Source organism: Festucalex cinctus, chromosome 1, assembly GCF_051991245.1.
Source record: "Festucalex cinctus isolate MCC-2025b chromosome 1, RoL_Fcin_1.0, whole genome shotgun sequence".
Classification (NCBI taxonomy): Eukaryota; Metazoa; Chordata; class Actinopteri; order Syngnathiformes; family Syngnathidae; genus Festucalex; species Festucalex cinctus.
The window spans coordinates 59,547,833-59,568,801 of record NC_135411.1 but is presented as its reverse complement, the minus strand read 5'-3'; the positions used below and the strand labels follow the sequence as shown (position 1 = coordinate 59,568,801).

Below are 20,969 nucleotides of genomic sequence, written 5' to 3'. Positions count from 1 at the left end.
GGGAATTTCATGTATCAAACGGTATCAGTATTTGGTATCGGTGACTACTCAAGAGTTGAGCACTCGTACGGTTTCAGGTTGGAAAAAGAGTGGTCTAAACATCCCTATATATATTATATTAACTTTTGCTCGTATCCAGATGCCTGCACTTGGTAATTCTACCTCCTTAACCTCCAACAAAAGCACAAAAAACCTGATAAGAATTAATTTTGATAAAGATTATGCATTTGCATGTTAAATAGGATTGTAAACATTAAACCACACACAATCTGTGTTTATTTAAATTAAGCCTGTAATGAGCCATGTCAATTTGCGCAGCGAGGAGGCTGACGTTTAAGCGTGAGAATGCGATGATCCGTGTGCCCTCAACCCCCCAGAGTAGGAGGAACTTCCAAGCGGAACAATTTGTGCTGCCACCAAGTTGGCCTTGACCCCTGCTCGTCACCTCGCCGCTGTGGGCTGAATCTCTTTAACAGCCAATCTAAGGTTGTACACACACGAATTCCAGACACACTGAGTGGATACGCACGACACAAGCACTGATAAACCACAAGGAGATAAGTACACACAGGCATTTTATGACAGGCTTGACCTTGTCGCTCTGTCTGTTAAATCTGCGAAAAGGAAGGATATGAGGTGAGATTGGTGGCTTAAGGATGGAAGGAAAGTTGCTGCGTGGTACTTGCTCGTCTACCTCAGTAGGATGATGTCAGGTGGCAGGTGCGTAAGAGACTTGGATTGGATGTTGAAGCAGATTTAGAGAGAAGGAGCTGACGGAAAGAGTTAAAATGAGGTCGGAAGAGTAAAAGACGACCGCAGGCGTTAGAAGATGAGGGAGCGATACATCTGAGCAGCCAAAGGAAGACAACATGGCGAGGAGATGGAAATGCGAGGGACATCGAAAAGAAGGCGGGTCATTAAAATCCTGCAAGTCTCGCTGCCGGCCGAAGCTGCCTGCTGCTTATCACTGCTTATTTACTTTCTGTCCCACAGAAACCTCCAGCAACAAAAACATCTATCTCTCCTCCTATTGCCCTCCTCGCCCTCTCCTGCCATCATCAGCCACTGTCGCCATGCATTTCGTTACTCTCGCCCTCTCTGACCGATATGCCCACAAACATCACAAATGCACGAGACGTTTAAACGCAAGCAGATGCAAACTCACAGAGAAATCTTCCAAAGCCCCTTCTCCCCGTGCTCCCTTGCTCCGTCGCCTCATCCGCGCTGCACTTTGTCTACAGGCCATGTCAGACTGTAAGGATTGTTTGTCTGTGACTAAGCCGTATTCGCATACACGCACACGGCACAGAAAAATATTTCTAATTCACTTCTTATTTCTGATTTCTTTTTTGAGTTCTGTTTTTCCCTTTAATCGGCGAGCGAGCCCATTCATTTACTAAAAATGCTCTACATATTGCACCTAATTGAGTTTTGATAGAGCATATGAACAAGGCCAAAGTATAAGTGGAAGGTAATTGGAGAATTAGCATAGCCCTCTGTGGTGCAATTGCTCCTTGACTTCAGTAGTGCCTTCTAATGGTCTGAGGGAAATATGCAGTGGGTGGGCTCTTGGTGTACTAAATATATATAAATAATTAAAATCCTTCAGAAGAACACAATCTCACGTATTTCAGAAGGATTCCAGATTTGACCCTGCTGATCTGAGGCATCAAAATCATATCAACGAGCCCAATGTGGAGCAATTAAAGCGTATTCGGAAAATTAACATTTTGTGCAGGATTAAATAGAGCTAAATGCCCCCTTTCCACCCCGTGGCTTACCACGGCTGGACTCTCTATTGATGCACTGATGATGTATAAAAAGATTAATTCAGTTTGAAATTCCACACTAATGATTAAAATAGTAAAACTACTAAAACATGAAAGAGTCCACATTAAAGCAACAAAATTGCTGTAGGTGGTGGTGGCTTAAAACAGTCCCAGCTTCTATTGAACCACGGCACCCATTTTAAATTAAAGGGAGAGCAACATGAAAAATCAACATTTTGGAGCTTTTAGCCGTGTTAAAATGCTAATTCCTCACCAAAAACATGACCAAAGTGGTGTTTTCCTCCATTCGGCCCTCTATGAGAAATTCTAGGTCATTCTGCTCTCCAAGCACCAGCCGCTCCCAACCTGTGAAAACGAGCTGTTGGCACATTATGACGTCATAAGGTGCAGACCCACTCCTGCACCGCCTCTGCGGACTAAACGCACACCCACTTTCTCCGAGACCTCCATGGGATAGTGACAAAAGTAGCCTTTACAAAGCCTTTAAAAGTATTCCAAAACATTCTGTCCAAATGAATTCAAAGCAATCAAATATCCTTCACATTTGCAATGCCAAAGTGCAATGATAATTGGGTGTCTTAAAATCCCACTGACACTTGTGTAAACTACAAGTAAAACTTTTGCACTGTTGAACTTAACTGAACGAATAGCATAGTGGCTAGTGTATATAAGCAGCAAGTACCTGGTTCGAGATTAGCTCAAGTTTGTTTGTTTTTCCTCTCTCTTCTCCTCTCCTCCCCTCCTTCCCCACAATTTTTTGTTGCAATGAGACGTTTTGTTTCAAATATTTTTTGAGAATTGGCTTGCGTCAAGTTGTGTGGCCATTCAGAGTTCTCAAACGCAGAGCTCCAACAGTAGACTGCAGTGGACTCACCGGGGGTGTGGCAATCACACGGGGAGAGGCGGGGTTTTACTGAACCGGACGTTTTACTTCCGCATTAGAAAAGTAACCAGCAAAATACCAAATATTTCATAAAAATTGACATCACCATGGTGTCAAAGGTAAGAGTACTCGGGAAGATCCCTTGTGCTCAGCTCAAGACTTCTTGACAATCACTGCCTCCAGCGGGAGTCTCGTACCTGCTGTTTACCTTGCAAGTGCGCCGGGTTACCAGATACTGTGTCAAATATTGCCCACAATATAAACTGTTTACTTTGCTGTAAAATGGAGAGATTAGTGGAAGAAATGACTGATCAGAAGCCACGTGGAATTAGGGTTGAAATTCGGGAGTCTCCCACACGAAGGAGGAGAGTTGGCAAGTATGGACTCTTCGCTGAGTCTTCAGTAATAAAGTTGTCCTCGAACGAGTGTGCGCACTTTGTACGTCAAGAAGGGTGTGCAATTTTATATTTTTTGGCCACACGTGGGCAGTAGCCATTCAATTTCTTCCATATAGAAGCTTTAATATCACAAAAAGTACGAAAACTGAAATGATGATTATCTTGTCTAAATTTACTCATAAATTTAATAGCTAGTGTTAAATCTGGGCCGGTTGAATTGAATATGAAGCTGATAGCAATGACTTATTCTGCTGTGTGAATGGCAAAAGGTGGATACACAAACTTATTTTAGTTTGTGCCATCTATGAAGGAGCATTAAATTGTTCAGCCTGTCACTATACATCACTAGCATAGATAGGCAAAGATACGTTTGTACTTATAATAATTTCATGCATCCTCTTGAGGGTTGCGGGGGAGCTGGAACCGATCCCAGCTGACACCCTGTGCTAGTAGCTGATTCTGATTATATATTATGGTTGAAAACGCTGGTGTAATGTGCTAAACATTGAGTATTAATAAATAATCCTCAAAGGGGAACTTGACTAAGTAAGCAAGACAAGAAAATGAAGTCAAATAACTCAGGCAGTACTGCTGCTTTATATATACTGTACAGATAAGGGAACGCAATGATGTTTTGACGAAGAATTGGATGCTGTATTGAGAGCACCAAATCCTTGCCAGTAGATCACCAGTGAGCACGTTAGCTTACCATGCTGCTGTGGATATGTTATTCTTCTCCACAGTCTTTACTCCACAAACACAAATACAAACACGTGTTTGTTAGTCTCATTTCAACTGATGAGTTTAATGCGATATTTTGCAGTCTCCTGCAGTACAATTTCAAATAAATTATCTACAGGCCTAAACTTAGTAAGTAAACTTGGGCAGTATAGTGCAGTGAAAACGTGGCATAAGTAGATCACAGACTGCCAAGGCCGTATATTAATGTCATATAGTATTAGATTTCTCTCTCCGAGTTTAGTAGGGAGTGTGTAAAAATGAATGAAAGGCTGAAGGAAAGCCAAGGATGCAGTAGCTGTTTGTTAAAATTATTCTAACCCTGTTGGAAATGTTACACAAGTAAAATTATTATATTCCAGTGCTGTAGGTGAGTACAGTAAGTAATGCACATCACAAAATGGTTGACAACAGCCATCAACTAAACTTCTGAGTATTTCACAAATATACCAGTACATAATAAAATGTATTTTTTGTCCATACCACACACCTCTGTAAAGTTTCATAGAAATCAGAGTATAGTTTTTCATATTTTCATATCATATATATATATATATATATATATATATATATATATATATATATATATATATATATATATATATATATATATCCATCCATCCATTTTCTTGGCCGCTTATTCCTCACAAGGGTCGCGGAGGGTGCTGGCGCCTATCCCAGCTGGCTCTGGGCAGTAGGCGGAGTACACCCTGGAATAGTTGCCAGCCAATCGCAGGGCACACAGAGACGAACAACCATCCACACTCACAAGCACACCTGGGGACAATTCGGAGCGCCCAATCAACCTGCCATGCATGTCTTTGGAATGTGGGAGGAGACCGGAGTACCCGGAGAAGACCATATATATATATATATATATATATATATATATATATATATATATATGTATATATATATATATATATATATATATATATATATATATATATATATATATATATATATATATATATATATATATATACTCAAAAACTAGGACTGAGGAGGCCTGATTTAGCATATACCTTTCTCAAATTGATCATTAACTTCTTCTTCTTTTAATTGTCTTGTACTAGATTGTATGACATTACAAAATGCTACACCAGTCCATAAGTACTATTGTGGCTGCTGGATGTATGTTATACATTGCATATAAAGTCTTCAGACCCCTATTCAAATGCTAGGTTTTTGTGATATAAAAATGAAGACAAGAGTAAGACAGATGATTCTGCACTTTTTCTACAATTAATGTAACCTATAACCTATATAACTCAAAAAAAAAAAAAACCTTGCATGTGGGGTGTGTAAACTTTTTCTATCCACTTCATGCACTGTATATCAATTGAAATTATTACACATAAGCATCATCCTTATTCAGGAGCTTCCCATATGAGGCGTCTCCCATTTGTGCAGCTTTGAGCTATGTAAGCCTAATATTTATGCACCTACAGAATCTCTCCATATACCTGAGGGACAAGCAAGCTTGTACATATGTCACTTATGCGGTTATTATTTCTATATGCTTGCACTTAAAACGACTGGCTAATCCTCGGTCACACGCCAGCAGCGAGCCCAGGATTATCTGTGTTTGTTTTCTCACGAGGGGAGATTGTGTTAATATCCGCAGAGGAAGGGAAGTGATGGAGGGAAAGGAGAGCGTGAGCAATGTCTTGGTCCGAAGAAGCTGAAAATGTGAGGTTTGCTGCGTTTGAGAGTGAAATAAGAGAGACACATAAGACAAGAGCCCATCTTAGAGGAAGAGTGAAGACAGCAGAGGGAGAACAAAGTCAAAAGGGAGATTAAGAAGAAGCTTTGTTCTCTCAACTCTTGGCAGAAATGTCCAAAGCGCTTGTCATCAGACAAATGTGACGTATGATTTTGATTTAGAATGTACAGTAGAAAAAAAAAAAAAGAAAGAAAGCCCAAGGACAGCAGCACACACGGACATTAAGTCAAGCTGTCTGTGGACAGCACAAGGAGGCACGTGTTCTCCTCGTGTTCAAATGATCATTGACTCTTTAGTACATCATCAATTACAGTACAGACAGCGAGGCTGGAGAACCGCCTTACCTAACATCAAGCAATTCTTGTGCATCGACTGTATGTGAGCCAAACACACAGACACACGCACACTCACAGTAAACTGAGCATGTTTGCCTCTGGGTCAGCTTCTTTGGGGAGGCGTGCATCATGTTTCATTACTCCAGCAAGTAGGTTAGCTAATTAATTTCTCCTAATTGTGAGAGGCCTTAAAAATGAGAATTACACACTATGATCAGACTCGATGATTCAGAATGCTAATTGCTATGGGGAAAAAATACATTAGTTTTAATTGTAGCATACCAGAGCAATGCCCGGGCAGACAAATATCAGAACCATTTTTCGCCAAGACTCCCTTCAGTCTTCTCTATAGCAGTTAAAATGCATTCCTCTATAGGGTTTGTGCCTGGAGATGTACTCTTCTGAACCTTTTTTGTTGTTTGGCGATTTGTTTTGGGTCATCATTAGCATTACATGGGTCTCCAGGTCAGTTTGTTTGCATCAGATGAATTGTATCAATGTCCTACTTGCTCCTGCCATCTTGTTCTTAATCAATGAAGAATATTGAGCCTGTCCCAGGAGAAGCCATAAAAGCCCAAGCCAGGCTAAACTGAGTTTTATAGACGAGATTGTATGTTTGAGTTACACCACGTTTTGTATTTCTCAAAGCTATAGCCTTTCTTTCACTCTGGTAAAGGTTCATCTTCGTCTCATCCATGCATACAACCTTCTCTCATGCAATAGGTTTTGATGTTTGTCTGTAATTTGGGGTAAATTTCAGCCTGGCCTTTCTGTTCTTCTCACTAATAAGCTATTTGCATCTTTTGATGTACCCAGTGTACTTTTTTTTTTCCATGAAGTCTTTCGCAAATAGATTGTGATACTTTTCTCTTGCCCTTTGGAGTTTGTTGCTGATGTTATTAACAGCATACTTGATGTGCACTTTTAATTATGGCTTATGGTGGTTTTTTTTTTTTTTTTTGGTGTAGTGCAGTGTTCTGTAGCATCTACCAGTCCAGGATTTAGACTAACCTGGCACCTTCCCTACCCACTTCTTGCCTACTGCAGAGTCAAAAAAGAAGGGGCTGATGTTTTCTTTCTGCCAATTCTCTACTCTCCCTTGCAGAATGTCTTTGTCCTTCATTGTAGCAGCACCAAACCAGACTGTGATGGATGATCAGAGACCTCATTCTGTGGCTGCTGTGCAGAAATTCCCCAACAGCTCCTGTGGGAGGCTGTGTTTACTTAGTTGCCGCAAAGTACATACATCCTCACTTGGGCCTTTTTGGGGATGACGTTTGTGACGTTCATTGAAAGATGTTAGTCTTCAGGAAAGCAAAGGTCTCAATAGTTGACACATGACGATTGGAATTCCCACTACCTTGAGCGTGTTCATCTCCAGTTTGTACTTTCTGCACCAGCCACTCCAGACCTCATTTATAAGCAATCTTCTTACTGTCCGGAATGACACAGACTGTTTTTTTTTGTGCAAGATTCAGGAGCTTGACTAGTTAGTGGGTGCAGTTAGTTGTTTGTATAGAGAAAGGACACATCCTTGGGGGCCCTGGTGCTGATGATCTTACTCTTAGTATCGAGACCTAACCTAAAGTTGAGTTGAGTTGAATTATTTTAACTCTTTGACTGCCAAAGACGTTTCATGATGATTAGTAAAATTCCAATGAATGGAATGCAATCTTTCATTGAGTAGCCACATTGTATATGTTGTAAAGGCAAACAATATTCTTTTTGCCTTGAAAGATGAGTTAAAATGCTCAAAAGCGGCTGGCACTGTGGATTTTTTTCTTTTGTTTTTATAACGCCTGGCAGTCAAAGAGTTTTAATGTCCATCGAACCTGAATTTAGGACTTCCATCTTTGATGTAAAATGGATTGTTAAAGCTACTGAACACAGAAAGTTGAATTTTGAATCGTTACTGCCAGCTGTGTCAGAAAAATGAAACTGCATTTCCCCTTCTTCACATACACAATGCGCACATGACATCACATCCGCAGACAGAGGGCGGGACATTCAAACCTGAATCCTGTCTGGAGACCAGACTAGACTAATAGGTCAGTGGCTTGCAGGAGTTGCAATTATAAACAGCACAGGTTTTAATCTACTAATTAAAAAAAAAATAATCAGTCATAAATGGTCAAATGAAAAGGCTATTGTAATGATATTTTGGGCCAAATTGTTACAAAGTGCAGCTTTAAGTTCCGGTCCGCATGTAAACACGTGAAAACATGGGAAACCTGCTAAAGCTCAAAACCGAGTGGACACTAAATGTAGCAGGTATCTCCTTGTCTTTCAAAGAAAAAAAAATGCTATTTCAACCTCCAAAATTACCAACACTAAACTATTGAATAAAACCTATAACACAGCCATAGGTTATCACATATTTAACAACAAAGGTTAATTTTCAGTCAGATGGCATCCCAGTAGCTTGTAACATATTGACAGCGGAAACCGTTATGCTGTCTGACCTTTCCACAGCAAATGCTTCAGGTCCATTCCACATCATGCTTTATTATCAGCATTTCCTCAACAGGAATGAGCAATTGCCTCAGCAGACAGACCTTAAGCAGGAGAGCACACTGGCTGAGAGGTTGGAAAAGATAACGGAGGTAGAGAAGCAAGCAGACTGACTTGCTAACCAGGATAAAAAGAGAAGCTTGTCCATGTCTTTTTGAGGTGACTGCTTTCTCATGAAATAACAAGCTACTTCTCTCCTCTTCTCTACTTTATGAAGTACCAACAGAGCTGAACCAAACTGATATCAGCCATTATAGTTAGCCACATTACAGCTTGAAACTACTAATCGGCCCTCGCCTAATCATGACAATGCTATTATTAGATGTAAATTGTATCCATACTTTGCATCCATTCACTTTCTACCATTTATCCTGCTCTTGGTGGTGGGAAGGCTTTAATCAAACCCAGTTGCTGGTAGGCAATATAGAGACTTCACATATACTCATGTCACCACTCAATCACTAGTGACAGGCAACCATTCACACTCACATGCGCACGCAAAGTCACGGTGTGCAAATCATTCCTACCCATTTCCGTTAACACTCGTCAAACATTACGGTCACGGTGAAGTGCAACTTTTCATTGCTGACTTCAAGCGAGAGGCAGGTTACCGTAGAATGGTTGCCAGCCAGTCACAGAGCAGCTCTACATCCTCCTGATGTGAAGGAGACGTATTAACTACTAAGGGCCACTATTATTAGTGGGAATCCTTTCTCCCAACACCCACTCAAAAGAATTACAAAATGAGCCATGGAATTAGTGCATGATAGAAAGGAGAACATTTGTGTGTGTGCGCAGGTTTGTTTTTGGATGAATAAATTAATATTGTGTGGGTTCTAAATAACAATAATTTATTTTCTATTAGCTATTCTTTAAAAACAAAAAAAAACAAAAAAAGCAAAGCCCCAAAACACATTTCTCCACATTGAAGTGGCTGGATTATGGATTTTCTGCTTTTTTTTCCCCCCCACGCTAAGTGAACAATTTAATAGATGTTAAGTAATGCCGGGTGTGTAATGTAATACTATTTTTTTTCCCACATAATTGGACTTACCGAATTACGGTATTTATTTATTTATTTATTTCTGGCAACTTTCGCTTACATGATGCTACATTTCCTGACTTAAATTTATAGCTTTACTGGGATACATTTCCCTTTGCTATCTTTGTTACTTGTACCTACAAGATAAAGAGGAAATGCCTGAATTGTGATCCTGCATATATATATATATATATATATATATATATATATATATATATATATATATATATATATATATATATATATATACATACATACATACATACATACATACATACATACATACACACACGCACACACACTAGCCTTGTGCCGTACCCTCCCACGTGGTCTCCTAACTACTTGCCATTGATTCCACTCTCCATAGTTATGTATATTATTTTTTCATACACATTATAATCACTCATGGGGAAATATAACTCACACTCTGCTGTATAATTGTGTTTCACACCACCAAAAAAAAACAAACAAAAAAAACCCTGAAGAATGATCAACTCCAGTTGTGTAGAATTGATGTCCAAGGTGAAAGAGAATGGAGTCAGATGAATATAAAAATGTGAAAATGTGAGTCAGTGGAACGTGTCAGTGCATGAAAATACTAATGGACGCTAGCCAAATAATTTATGATTGGGGGACATGGTACCCTTGCGCTTGTGGGTGATAATGTTTCCTGTTAGGACGAGTGAGGGTGAGCTTTAGTATATGTGATGAAGTTAGTTAGCAGCGCTTGCCCCCTTGTCACCGACACATTAGGCAAAAGAGATGGGTGGGCATCAGTGGGTGGCTGATGGAGTGTGTCAGGTAGGAATGGGGGAGGCGGACTGGCATGATGAAAAAAGGAGGGCGATGGTGATGAGTGTATACTCGCAGTGCAAGTGACACCTCTCCTCCTCAGACTGATTTTCTTGTTCGTCCTGTAATAGCAACCGTCTTAAGATTTTTTGCATTCCCAACACAACATACACATGCACGCCCACTGTTTCTTTGGTCTTTGCCTCTCTCACCAGACATTTATTTATTTATTTTTCCCCAAAATGTTTGTTTGTTTGTTTTTCCTGTGGGGTAGCCCAGCAATTACTTTGCTTTCTCTCTTCTAGTGCAACCTTTCTATTTTCTTGCTCAAACTGCTGACTTCCTGTGAAGCAGTTTGCTGAGGTTTACAGCTCACAGAGAAGGGGATGTGGTGGAATAGAAAATGAGAGATCAGAAATAAAGAGAAGAGGAAGTAGGATATCAATATTCCCACTGACGCCTCACAATGATTTTCTTTTTCTACTACAATCTGACAGCAAATATTCTGCAAAGCCAGAGATCCTGTTTATTCGCTACCCACTATGCTTTTGCTGTGCCACTCATAAAGAAATGATACATGCTTACAAACATGCTTTTGAGAACAAGCATAGTGACAGAAGATCTAAAGCCATGTACACTGAAAGGGACCACTCGGAGCAGCTCATAAACACACCCACCCTCATTAATGTTTTCAGCACAAAAAAAAAATGGTGCGTCTATCTGTCCACTCTCTATAACAAGCTGCTCTGCAAAGATGATCAAAGCTTCAAGATTGTTGCTTTACATATGAGGTCCACAGCACATGGCCACCTCAGGCAAATAGGTCTTCAAAAATGCTGGTAACAAGCAACCATTACGTGAGCAGGTTGCAATCCAAAACACAATTTCCACCATCTCTTTTGCTACGATACAAAGGAGGCTTTCAACGAACCCATTGCCAGGCTCAAAATAAATGACGCAAGAAGTTGCCATGGTGATGTATAGATTTCAAAATAATTAATCGTTGTGTAACATGTCTGCCTCACTCTCGCGAGATCCTCAGTTTGAAACTGTGTGAAGTTTGCATATTCTTCCGGTGTGTGGGCTTCTGCCCACATTCCAAAAACACACCTGGGGTTAATTGGAGACTGTCCATAAGTGTGCATGCTCGTTTGTTTATATGTGTCTGATGATTAGCGGTCGGCGAGTCCATGGCATACCCTGCTACTTATCCAAAGACAGTCGAGATGGGCTCAAGTTCACTTGTGACACTAATGAGGACAAGTACTCTATAAAATAGATGGCTGTTTAATTTTAGGTAAATGGTTGCACCTCTGCAGAGGAACTAATACTCCTTTTTTTTTTTTTTTTTTTTTTTTTTTTTTAAAAGGAACTAATACTCCTAGCACCGTCTATGACAATGAGAGTGCCACTGCCGCCCATTTAAAACTGAGCATATAGTGTAAAACTTTATGCTCAGTAATACATTCTAATTAATACTTTGTGGCTAAGGTGTTTTGATTGATTGTCAGAGTTGTATCAATATAACAATATGTTCACTGTTGAGGGCTCTAGATTGTAACCAATTTGCTTGTACATCTGGCTAACTTTTCAGTTATTTTCCATCTTTCTGTTTTTGATATGCAAGCAGACACATGCAGTATTTGGAGGCTGAAAATAACGTGTAAAAGAGAAAAGAATGATTTGCATGCGTTACAAAATCCATACAGTCATGTATCAAAACCTTAAGTGGTTCTGTAATGCAACTACTGTATTACACTCATTCTCTCTCCAGGCCGTAGACTATGAAAGCCGCAGTTCCTACTCTTTCTCCGTGGAGGTTCTCAACCCCACCGTGGACCCTCGCTTCTTACGTCGAGGATCTATCAAAGATCGAGCTTCAATCAGGGTAGCAGTGCTGGATGCGGACGAACCTCCAAAGTTCTCCAGGGCACGGTACCACATGGATGTTTCAGAAAACTGCCCTCCAGCCTGCACTGTGGGCCGAGTCAGTGCTGTAGACCCGGATACTGGTCTGACTAATAACATCAGGTATGTTCAAAATTCCTATCCTTCTAATGCCTCTTTAACTATAACTAAACTAACTGTAGAGTGGCGGCACGCTCCGGCCAGTCCAGGCTCGGACCTTCCTGGGTTGAGTTTGCATGTTCTCCCCGTGCCCACGTGGGTCTTCTCCGGGTACTCCGGTCTCCTCCCACATTCCAAAGACATGTTAGGCAGGTTAATTGGGCGCTCCGAATTGTCCCTGGTGTGCTTGTGAGTGTGGATGGTTGTTCGTCTCTGTGTGCCCTGCGATTGGCTAGCAACCAGTCCAGGGTGTCCCCCGCCTACTGCCCAGAGCCAGCTGAGATAGGCTCCAGCACCCCCCGCGACCCTTGTGAGGAGTAAGTGGTCAAGAAAATGGATGGATGGATGAATGTGATTTCCATTTCCAATTTTGTTAATGGGTAGTATTTTATTAAGTACAGGTTTCCCTCACTATTCGCGGGTGATACGTACAATGCCATCCGGATAGGTGAATTTCCGCGAAGTAGAGGTCGTGAGAAAAAAAAAAAAACCTCCCCACCCCTTAAAAAAAAGGACAAGAATAGCAGCATAAATGCACCGAAATAAAAATCCGCAATAGAGTAATTCCACATTAAGTGAGTGAATATAGAGTAAAGCAAAATGTATCGAGCGTAATGGTGATCTACATTTTTCTGTCCAAAAAAAGGGAAAGTTCCTGTATTTCTTTATTTAGAATAATTTTGTTTGACACACATATTTAAATAAAACTTTGTTCATACGTTTTCTTGTTATTGCTTTATTTGACAGTTCAAAGTGTTATTGTTCCATCCAACTCCTAATTTGAATATTATTTTATTACAATAGCTGCACTGCTGTGCTTTTTTTTTTTAAATCTCTCAAAGACAAATAAGATCAGTATTTATTCACAGACACGTTTGTAAATCAGGGATATTCAGCTCCGTGGCTCGAAGCTTAGCAACGGTTACTGCTAAACAAATGATTTAAGCTAACCAAAAGCCCACTCTGTTCCCCAGAGCCAGAAACCAACCACGGAAGCTTGCACAGATCCTAAGCTTCTTTGTTGCAGGTTATTGCAATGGTTTTGAGGTGGCAATTTGTCTGCAAAGCAACTGAATTGTGTCCCAATTAGCATAGGCAAAAGTGCTAATAGTGAGTGTGTGGGGAGATAGTTGATGTATCAAAGAGATATTCAAATTATCTGTAGCACTTCAAAAGAGTCCTATCAGCTTTGATAATCTCCCTATATTAATACTTTGGCCATCTGAATGCAGACTTTCTCTTATCGCTGCCTCACACACTTGCTGCCCTGTTTTCTTCTTCCACTTTCGTTTTTTTTTTCTCTTCCCTTCAGCGTCACTATTTTATTGTACTTTACCTCTCTATGCCCCCTTTTACTTGTATCTTACTTTACCTCTCCTCTCCCTTGCTATTTTTCTCTCTTGCTTTTCTCCAGATTCTCCATTGATCCTCAGTCAGACCCCGAGGCTCTATTTCGCATCACCCCAGACACCGGCCTCATCACTACTGCTATGGAACTAGACCGGGAACGTGAGCACTGGCACAACATTACTGTCATTGCCACCCAGAGAGGTTAGAAGTTATTCTTTGCATGTCACTTAATGATACTTTTTTTTTTTTTTTAATCCTGCACCTAATGTGATAAATCATTTTACCACTGTTGAGCCCTTTACCCAAACCATCAGTGTGTTTAGGCGAGTGTAAACTCTTAATTATATAGTCACCAAAAGGGACTTAATGTAGTTAATTAAGCCACTTCGAATTTCCAAACAAATGGCTTTGTTCCTGCATTCTAAAAGATCAATATACAGTGCAGTATACAGTACGTTTGGAGTTATTTGATGCCGTGCTGGGATTCAGACTGAAAAGGGGAAACGAGCAATGACAGGTAAGAAAATAAGAAACTTCTTTAAACCTCAGTGGAGTTTTTGTGTTCCCTCTGAAGTGCACAGCCATACGTTTGCAAACATTTTTCCCCCAGAATCAGGTTATTATTATGTCAAACCTCTGATGGATCAGCAAATGAGTAATCTGGAGGGGCAATTGGTGAGTTTATGGCACAGTACAGTAAGTAAGGTCACATTTAAGAGTCTCTATAAGGTTAATGAAACCAGCTAAAACACTAATTGAACCTATAACACCTGTATCTGAAATAAGCCATTTCCAAATTTTCACACCCACAGAAATGTTATCTTGTGCACATCGAGTTGGGAACTATGTACTGTATAATGTAAAGGACTGCTTAGTGGATTCCATCTTTTGTACCTCTTCCTAGGGTAAAATGTCTGACTATGTTTCTGTGTAAAGTGTCAGTGCCTTAAAAGGAGAAGTCAAACTTAAACATTTCTTGACAATAACATGTTATATGTGACCTCACTAGTCTACTCTAAACATAACATTCTGGTTAAAGGGATACTTGACTCATTGAGCCATTTCCAGCAGTAAAAAGTTCATATTTTGTCCAGAATGAATTTGATAACTATTATTTTTCATGTACAATTCCTACCTTTAAAAAGTCATTTTTCTACTTGCTGTCGACTGATGATGTCATCACCTGTGCTGAGGAAGTAGGTAACAACCAATCATGGCTCAGTTTACTGACCAAACCCAGAAAACAGGTGAGCCATGATTGGCCGTTACCTACTTCCTCAGCACAGGTGATGTCATCATCAGTCGACAGCAAGTAGAAAACATGAAAATAATAAAGTTATCAAATTAATTCTGGACAAAATATTAACATTTTACTGCTGAAAATTGTTCAATGAGCCAAGTATGCCTTTAATATTCCATTTGTGGAATATTAAAGTTATGCAGCAAAATCCAGTCGTTTTTAGCCATCTCAGGGGCGGCCATTTTGCCACTTGCCGTCGACTGAAGATGACATCACAGTTGCGGAGGGCTCGGGCAATGACCAATCACAGCTCACCTGTTTCCTGAAGCTGAGCTGTGTTTGGTTGTTTCCTGAGACCTGAGCAAATGTGATGTCATTTTCACCTGACAGCAATTGACAAAACACAATATTAACCAGAATAGCCATATTTAGATTTATGTGGTTGTATTGAACAAAAAACCTTTTTTGGGTTGACTTCCTATTTAAGATCATCCCTGTGACAAGCCATTGTACCACTTAAAGTGCAATCATTATGATGTTTTGTTGTTTCTTTTGGTTGTAGGGTCATATGGACATGAGGAAGATATTTCCACACAGTCTGTTGGTCTAGCATATTTTGTCTCTCTAGTTTTCACAGTCCTCGTGTTTCTTGCTTCATTTTTTCTTCTTCTTCTTCCAATTGTCTTTTGTGGCATTTGGAATTGTTTACAGTCGAAAATCCTTCATCTGACTGCGAACAAGTTGGCACCAAGGCAACTCTCGGTTGTTTGTTCAAATGAGTTTTAGTTTTAGACCACTCTATTTCTCCTTGGACTATACATACGTTTGCCAGACACTTCTTTGTGTACTATAAAAATATACTTTTGTTTCTGAATTTGGAATAGTCCAATCAGATACTTATAGATACAGATCAAATGAAGTTCACAAAATAATAGATGTTTGCAGAGTGCAGTTAGTCCACTTGGACTTCACAAGAAATGCCAACAGAATGGACACAAACAACAAACTATCAAAATGAAGCATCAACTCTGAAAATGCAGAACTTTTGATAGAGCTCTAATACTGGCTTAGCTTGTGCAGGTGTATGTAATATTGTGACTTGATAATTTGACGCCAATTACCAAATCTTCACTTAAAGAAAACAGACAAATGAAGTTTACGATGAGAGGTTTCTTTTCCATAAAGTTTGCAGGACTGCGCATTTACATCGATGCTACACAACAAATCCTGTCTACAATTTTCTAGTACTGTCACACCCTGGGTAAAGTTCATCTTTGCTCTAAATGTAGCCAGGGCTTGTTGTGGGAGCAGTGTTGTGTTGACAGAGGAGCACAGCAAGTGTCTGTCGTCAATAATGAGCCCCATCTAATAAACAAACTGTTGGAGGCAGTGTTGACGTTGCGCACAGCAGGTCTCATGATGGCCACAGGCACACACTTCACCCCGTCGGCATTACAGTACAAGAAGAGCTGGTTTCAGGAATGGCAAACTGTGACACTGTATGTGAGTGTGTGTCCATACACAATGTGTCCGCTCTGTTTGTGTGGCTGCAGTATGTGCCTGTTAGCCAGAATTGTGTCCCAATCCGTCACAATTGCAGCCCAAAATGCGTCAGTGAATGTTGGACTCAGAATGGGACCCCACACATTTTAAGCATGGCTGTGAGAGCGCGTTCAAGTGTGTCAATCCAAGTGAATGAGCTATGGAAGACCCTCTGCTAATCCATTTGAACTACACTAGTGTGTAACTCCATGCAGATTGACTATTCGCCGCATTCTCGCTCTCCCACACGCACGCACGCGCGCACACACTTCAGGCTGTTGTGCCTCAGTATGGAACAGTTTTATGTGTGCCTTGTGCAGTGGAAACGTCAGATATTTTCCAGCTGAGGACCTGAGAGCTGCAGCACCAGCCAAATCAGACTTTATATTCAGCAAACTCACTAATGGGATCTGAGTGCTAAAGTTTGGATTAACACCAAAACGGTAGAGTTTACCCACAAGTACAATTGAGCCGATTTAATGGAGTGCACATTGCACCTTTGTGTGCATTCACAGAGATGTTTATTGCAGCTGGGAATTGTGTTCATAGAATTTTATACTTGGAGCTGTTTGTGTGGACTTTGTGTTGTAAACAGTCTGTCTCCTAATTGCTTTTTCAGACAACCCCAGCCAGGTGTCCCGGGTTCTGGTTGCAATCGAGACGTTAGACCTGAATGACAATGCTCCGGAGCTGGACAGACAATACACAACGGCCATGTGTGACTCATCAAACATTGGAAAGGTATTTATGTTCTATATAGTATTATTACATATATGTCAAATGGACTGTATATGCACTGATTTTGAAAAAGTTCAACCATGGCAGTTCACATCTTGCATGTTATCGCATTATTTTTACAGAATTACAATCTTTGGAATATTCTAATTCTAGTCTGGTAATTACTAGCACAATCCAGGGCATTCTATTCAACTATTAATTTATTAGATAGATTGCACATTTATTCAGAAAGGCTATGAATACTTTTGGAATTGCACCATTTTGTCCATCTTAACCAGGGTATGAATAAGTTGGAGTTGAGCAGTATGTTGCAATATCTTTGAAATATGTGTATTTGCTCCCTACAGTATAATATAAAATTGCCTGATTTGACTTTCTAAAGCTGACTTAGCATCATTAAAAAAGACTGCTGAAATATTGATTCCCAGAAATGTGAATATCATCTTCGTATTACAGATGGGTGCAAAAGTATTAGTAGTATTTTTTCTCTCTCTCTCTTTATAATGCACAATGTGTTTTCGCTTTCTTACAAACAGAGGTGGGGAGGTCAATGAATGTTGCGCATCTGTCATTTGGCAATCGTCAACAGTCGGGACATCTTTCCATCATCGTCAATACACCAATATGTCAAGCCAAAACAAACTGTAATCATCAATCCGTCAACGTTATTTAAACCAGCCGTCCGTCATTGCGTAATTCCAGCTGCTGTTTTAGGACCAATTTTAGGAGTGCAGTCTGTCAATCTGTCAGTCCGGTCACGTTATTTTAACCACACTTCCATAATGCTAAATTACATTTTGTCACCACTATTTTCCGCTTGACATTGTTTGCTATATTTTTCCTCACTTATACCAACAGACTCAGTACTAACCCCTTTAAGCTGTTCAATAACCCGCCTGACGTAAACTGGTGCACCGAAGGACCCCTTAGCCACCTGATGTAAAATAAATGAACTGAACTAAACTTATGCTTGCATAAACGTAGCAATAACGAGGAATTTATAACAGGAGGAAAACAATATCATCATTGTCTGGAGTCACTTGAGCTCTACAACACGGCCAGCTATAAGTATTGCAGAGAGCCAGAAGAGAGAAGACTTGGAGAATAATGTGCAAAGAATTTCGCATACCGCCTCGCTTCATTTGTCATTCGTCAGCAAATCAGGCGTCCGTCATTGACGGACAGAGAAAGTCCGTTGGTTCTGACCCGGTTACTGATGATTACATTGACGGATGAAAAACCCACTTCTGGCAGTGCTTAGTTCATCTATTTTTCCAAGTTTCCCATCATCAAGCGCGACCTTCTGTCAATATTGACCGAATGCCCAAATCTGCTTATAACTGCATACCTATTTTTGCAGCCTCTTGTATAAACTAATCAACATAATATTGTAACATGAAGGAATTACAAAGTAATTCTTACATCTTTTCATTCATTAAATAAATAAATAAATAAATAAATAAATAAATAAATAAATAAATAAATTTTGTTATATTTGTAAAATTTGTCAGTCTGACCTGACATTAGTACCATTAATAGAATGATTTGTGCAAAAACAAAAAACATCCCTCTCTGGCCCCATCGTGTACCTGTAATGATTTTTAAAAAAAAAACAAAAAAAAACAATCAGAGCCAGAGGATGTGTCTGACAAGGTGTCAGTCGTTTGGCATGCACTCATGAACATCGGGTACACCTTGGCAGCATTGCGCTTAGCTTGGGCTTGAGGAGCTTTGCTGAAACTATGACAGAAAAAAAAATAAAAAAGCATGTTCCTGGTTTACTATAGACAGAGCCCAAGCCTAGCAAATTAAAGCAAAGCAAGGAACCTCAGGCAGTTGATGGTTTATAACAGGGGTGTCAAACTCATGTTAGCTCAAGGGCCGCTTGGAGTAAAGTATATTACCAAGTGGGCCGCATCGGTCAAATAACGGTATATAACTTACAACAATTGCCGTCAATTATACGCAGATTTTCACTATTTGTGTGTGCCAGCCCTAAATTACGGAGCTCAACTGTCATCATATTGTTCCAAAAAATAATACAAATGCAAATGGTATGCAGCAACACTGAGTCCTGGACGTGTTAAATCACATGCTTTGCATATATATTGTTCCCAGAATGCATTGCGTGACGCAGTTAATGAAATTATAAGGACGCTAATCCTTGTCATATCTATTTGTGTTACCAGTGATTGAATTTGTGTCGCATTTAACACATTTGTCGGTCTATAATTAAAAAAATAATAATAATAATTAATCAAACCATAACTTTAAGTTGTGTGTAAAATAATGACATCCAGGACGATTCCCCCGTACAAGTTGCATTGCTCATCTGAGGACTCCTTGTGAAGTTACAAATTTTATATATTTTGATTGTGGCCAACTGATTAATTAGTCCGACATTACAAATTTGTTTTTAACTTTACAAAATCATCTCGTGGGCCGGATTAAACCCCTTAGCGGGCCTGATGCGTCCCGCGGGCCTTATGTTTGACACCCCTGGTTTATAAGTAATGTGGAATTAGCAACATCTCTCCAAGTTTACAAACTCATTGTAAAGTCCAAAAAAATAAACTTCAACCTGCTAACATTTAGGGCCCTATTTTCATGCCCAGTGCAAGTCCGGTACGAGGCGCAGTGTAAATCTCCGCAGGGGTGGGCTAGACTAAGTTTTGGTATTATTGCAGACCTGTGCAAGCCTGTGTAGCGTGACACATAAAAAAGGGTGTTTTGTGCTGTTGTGGCTGTGAACACAGCTGGCAGCTGAGTGACTTTCACAGTATAATGTGTATGACAGTATAAGGTTGTGACTACCATAGACACAGGTCAATACTCCATGCACTGTTTTTAAAAATTTGAACTTGCTCTCATTCTCTCTCCACTGGACACCACTTTGTTTTTTTGTTTTTTTTAAGTGTCCACATGGGACAATTTTTTGCATTTTGACCCATCTGTTGTTTTTACAGCTGGTTTCATTGTTTTATTTTATTTATTCATTTTTTCCTTTCGGACACATTACAGTTTACATCAATCACATCACATCATTTGCAACATTGACATCCGAAAGAAGGGCTGACGGGTAGAAGCCGAAGCTTATTCGAGACCCGTCCCCATCGACCCATTACTATAACGCATCAATCATATACATTATTTAGAATAGTCATGAATTTTTATCGTTATCCATCCCATACTATCCCAGACACTGCTCGCTCAGTTCATCTTGAATGTCCGTGTGTAGATTGTGGCTAGTCCCAGTCATTTGGCACTGGTGAGTCGGTCCCCAGACGCCACCAACAGGCCCACCCCGCCAGGCGAGCAGCCAAGGCAAGCGCAATTCTTCTCTTTCACCAGTAGGGTCTTCGCTGACCTCGGATCAGCTTTCACACATGTTGTGCTTTCCAGAAGAGTAGATCGGCTTGCATTCTGCCCATTGCGATTCAAGCAATTTTCCCTCGATTCTGGTCAGGTAGCACCACTGGTTGCTAGCATGTTGTGGATCTGATGACTCCTGTGCGCTGCCCAGCCTAGCTCACCCAGCAGAGCGGCCCACGCCAGCTGCATTCCAGGAACCAGACTACCAACCCCCATTTTGCGTATTGACAGCAGATTCATTGGAGCCACAATACAGCCTTATCATGTAGCCTTGACTGTTAGAACAAACGGAATTCGAGCCAGACAATATTTAGATTCAAACGGGAACAGCAATACATGTTATCAATGCAGGTGTATAAACAAGAGTTAGCCTTGGCAAAGTCAGCAAATAATCATATACAACTCCAGCTTTGGGTAATTAGTGATGTTGTTGTTGTTGTGATAT

The 20,969-nt window shown here is 40.2% G+C and overlaps 1 protein-coding gene across 3 annotated transcripts in view; it reads left to right on the top strand.

Annotated features, from left to right (window-relative positions):
• The window catches only part of cdh24b (cadherin 24, type 2b), a 222,353-nt gene that overhangs the window by 180,006 nt on the left and 21,378 nt on the right, over window positions 1–20,969 (top strand). For all 3 annotated transcript variants that reach the window (XM_077497970.1, XM_077497950.1, XM_077497960.1), the window contains 3 exons: window positions 11,990–12,246; window positions 13,697–13,833; window positions 17,034–17,155. In XM_077497970.1, the coding sequence (XP_077354096.1) occupies window positions 11,990–12,246; window positions 13,697–13,833; window positions 17,034–17,155 (516 nt within the window). The remainder of the gene's footprint in view (window positions 1–11,989; window positions 12,247–13,696; window positions 13,834–17,033; window positions 17,156–20,969) is intronic.